The sequence below is a fragment of the Lepidothrix coronata genome, unplaced genomic scaffold (genome assembly GCF_001604755.1).
Source record: "Lepidothrix coronata isolate B3197 unplaced genomic scaffold, Lepidothrix_coronata-1.0 Scaffold85, whole genome shotgun sequence".
NCBI lineage: Eukaryota > Metazoa > Chordata > Aves > Passeriformes > Pipridae > Lepidothrix > Lepidothrix coronata.
The window spans coordinates 1,076,274-1,079,953 of NW_016690265.1; the positions used below are offsets into that span (position 1 = coordinate 1,076,274).

The 3,680-nt window shown below is 56.9% G+C and overlaps 1 protein-coding gene across 1 annotated transcript; it reads right to left on the minus strand.

The window, feature by feature from the left end:
- Positions 1-1,280: 1,280 nt before the first annotated feature.
- Positions 1,281-3,403, minus strand: NKX1-1 (NK1 homeobox 1). The gene is made up of 2 exons (XM_017820688.1): positions 3,378-3,403; positions 1,281-2,133 (listed from the first exon to the last, which is right to left on the minus strand). Exons 1-2 carry the CDS (start codon positions 3,401-3,403, stop codon positions 1,281-1,283), a joined length of 879 nt encoding a protein of 292 aa, XP_017676177.1.
- Positions 3,404-3,680: the final 277 nt, after the last annotated feature.

The window sequence follows — 3,680 nt, forward strand, 5'->3', positions numbered from 1 at the left end:
GCCGACTTACTAAATTTACATATATCCAAAATATTGGACTCCTCGTCAGTGGAAACAAGGCAGAGGTGTCGGATTCTCTCTCTATATAAATTTTCTTTTTTTTTTTTATTCTTAATATTGCACAAATCGGCAAAGCCAATTAAGAAATTACAAACAAGGGAACTAAGAAGGGAAATACCCTCTCTCATACAAGAAGAATAAAGTTTTTTTGCGTATAAGAAATACGGTCTCAGAGTAAACAACAAAAAAAGGAAGATGCAAGACATCCCTCTAAGCGTCTCATGAGCCAGGCGTTTTCCTCAGGAAACTTGTCTTACAAAGATTCAGCCGAAAAACAGGGACTCGCCAGCACGGAAAGCGCCGTTTCCTTAGAGTTTATTGATTGATTTAAAGTGTTTAGCAAACAAAGTGCTTTCTTTATCACCTCTTGCTCATTACTCCCTCACCTTATACATTAATTACAAAGTTAAAACTTTTTTTTTTTTTTTTGTAACAACCAGAAATATACAGAAATGGTTAACGTAAAAAAACCAGCCCTGCGCCCCAGCAGCTGCCCCCGCCGCCCCTTCCCAGGCGAGATTCCCTCGCCCCCGCGGGTCCGCAGGGTCTCAGCCGAGCTCGGGGGTTGTTCGAGAGTGACGTCTGTAAAAAATATCCTTCGTCACCGTGAGGTCACGGGAGGGAGCGGAGCGTCGTTGCCTCGGCAATGTCGAGGGACAGGACCGATAAGTTCTCTGCTTTACCCTGAGAGTCAAATGGGTACATAATATTTTCTTTTTTTAAAGTCTTTTGAGTGTGGCCAGACCAGAATAAAAACAAAGTCAAATAATAATAATAATAATAATAATAATAATAATAATAATAATAAAATTAATCAAACCCACATAGCAACGAGGGACGGTGAAAAAATAAAAATACAGGTAACAATGATTTACATCTACTTGTATGTACACGGGGGAGGAAGGTTTTCCTCCTCCTCCTCCCTTCAGCAGCGCAGTCCGGACACATCGCGTAGAAAAAGGGCCGTAGAAAGGACGGAGGGCGGGGGGGCCGCCCCTTTGCACCCCCGGGGTCGGTGGCAGCCGGGGGGCAGTGGGAACACCTGGCTGTCCCTTCTCTTCCACCCCCCCCGGTGTCGCTGCCAGTCGGTTCTTGGTTTCACCTCTCGGGAGCGGGGGGTCGTGCGGTGAGCGGCTCCCCCGGAGCCCGGCCGGATGGTCCCGAAGGGGCACAGCGGGAATGGGTCGGGAATAAGGAGGATGAGGAAGGGGCGTCGGGGCTTATAGGTGCGGGGTGTAGAAAGCCGGGGCGCCGTAAGTCTGGGACCCCAGGACGAAGGGCGAGAGGACGGCGGGGCTGGGCAGGAAGGGCAGCTGTGCGGCGCAGACCAGCCCCCCGGCCGGGTGCCCGGCGTAGCTGCCGGGGCCGTGCATGGAGAGCGGGGCGCCCATGGGCGGCGAGTGGCTGAGCGGGCTGAGCCCCCCCGGCAGCGCCCCCCCGCCCAGCGCGCCCCCCGCCCCGCCGCCGCCGCCCCCGCCCGTGGGCGCGCTGGTGTCCGCCCCGGGGTTCTGCTTCTTCCACTTGGTGCGCCGGTTCTGGAACCAGATCTTCACCTGCGTCTCGGTGAGGCTGAGCGACAGCGCCAGGTTGAGGCGCTCGCACACCGACAGGTACCGCGTGGACTTGAACTTGTTTTCCAGCGCCACCAGCTGCTCGTAGGTGAAGGCTGTCCGCGCCCGACGGGGCTTGCCCGACTTGGAGTCCGAGCCCGTCCTCTTCCTCTTGGGCTTGGCCTGCGGGCCGGGCTGAGCCCCGACGGGCGGCGGCGGCGGGGGCGGCGGTGGGGGCGGCGGGGCTGGGACACCCCCCGGTTCGGCCGGCTCTGCTCGGAGCGGCCCCGGGTCGGGCTCTCCGGGAGCCGCCGGGCCGGAGCTGCCGCCGCTGCTGCTGCTGGTGCTGCCGCTCTCCTCGCTGCACAGCTCCTCGTCGTCCGGCAGCTCGCTGTCGGGGCTGCGGCTCGGCCGGCTGCTGTAGTCCAGGTCGCACTCCTCGGCCTTGTAGAGCTCCCCGTCCTCTGCGGACAAGCGACAGACGCTGTCAGGGATCGCCGCCCGGCCCCCGGCCCCGCCCGGCCTCAGGAGGAACCGGTCTCCCCCCGGGATTCACCCACCCCGTATCCCCGCGGCTGTCGGGAAAAGGATGCCCGGCCCTCCCTGGCTCTCCGCCCGCCGTGGGGATGCGGCTGGTCCGGGCCCCCTGGCTCCTCCGGCCCCCTGTTACGGGAGTGGCCTGGAAGCACATGGAGAGGAGCCGGGGCTGGACTGGGGACACATGGCGAGGAGCCGGGCAGAAGCGGCCAGGACAGTGGTTCGGAGCCGCCTCCGAGGACAGCCTTCACCTACGAGCCTTCTCTGCAGCCCTGGGGCAGAGAAGGGGCTGTCCAGCCCGGCAAGGCTTTCCCAGAGCTGCCCCTTCTCAGCTACCCACTTTCGGCAAGAGCTGGCACCGAGATATGGCCCGGGCCAGGGGATACAACCCCCTTCCCACCGCCACCAACGCGTCCACAAAACAACCGGTGGCTGGAAAAGACTTTGGGAAGACAGCAGGGTGGGTGGGTGTCCCCGGGACGCTGGAAGGGACGAGGAGCAGCCGGGGGCAACCCCCGCCCGGGCCGAGCCAGCCGTGCCTGGGATGTCACAGCGCTTCTAACAATTTTAGTGACGGAAATCTCCGAATCGATGGGAGGTTTGCTGGTTTTTGCTCTGGCATTTTTAACCCTTCCTGCGTCTGGTTTGACCTCTTGTCACTTCCCGAAATGGAAGTATTAAAGTGGAGTAAATACTTGTATTGATTAGCAGAGCAGATACAAACTTAATTAAACTCATTTTGTGCAATGTACAAACTAGTTAACGGTCATTTAATTTATTTGGGTTTATATTACGCTCCAATTAACTGGTCTCCATCGGAGAACAGGGTAATTATCCGATATTTAAAGCTATTGGACTTCTGCTGACGGTTCTGTCATTATGAAGCCTAAAAGCAAATTGCGTTTTCCGGAGAACCGGCTCCTCCTCACCCCGGCCCGGGCTCCTTCGGGGGAGCGGGAGGAGAATCCTCTCCACGGGACGGGGATGGGGGAAGCCCCGCGGGCAGGTCTGGGGCAGAGGCCTGTGAGTACCGTCTTTTTTAGCCGGTGCTTTCAGACACTCCTTAACTTCCCTCCACTCTCAACGGGGGAGCAGCAACGGGAACCCCTAATCAAGGACTCCTTTAACTTGGTTAACGGAGATACATAAATGAGAAATGAATCGCTGGTCTGTCACCTTTATCCTGTCCGTAATTTAGTTGGTTTTAATCCTCAAAAAACCTGAACACACCTCAAATTTCGTCCGTATCCCCACATCGGACCCTCTAAAGCCCATGTGTAAAATTAAGGGTGGTTTTAAAAGTGTATTTTGTTCAGCGCACTGATTTCGGATAGGGATGGTTTAGTAGGAGAAAAAGGGGTAGAGAAGTTTATGGTAGTTCTTTTCACCCGGAAAATATCCCTTAATAACTCGGGGTTCATGAGGAGCCCTTTCCAGCTTTCTGTTCAGGTCGGCGCACGGAATTAGCGGGCGATCGCCGCCGCACAGACGGGAACCGGGTCAGTTTTCTCCCAACCCGACCCCGTGAGTGCA

What these genes read in the sequence shown, in the direction of transcription:
- NKX1-1 (XM_017820688.1), bottom strand. Translation starts at nt 3,403, where the DNA reads ATGTGGGGATACGGACGAAATTTGAG. An exon ending in GGATACGGACGAAATTTGAG is followed by an intron (nt 2,134 to 3,377) that starts GTGTGTTCAGGT and finishes GTTCCTCCTGAG; the next exon opens with GCCGGGCGGGGCCGGGGGCC.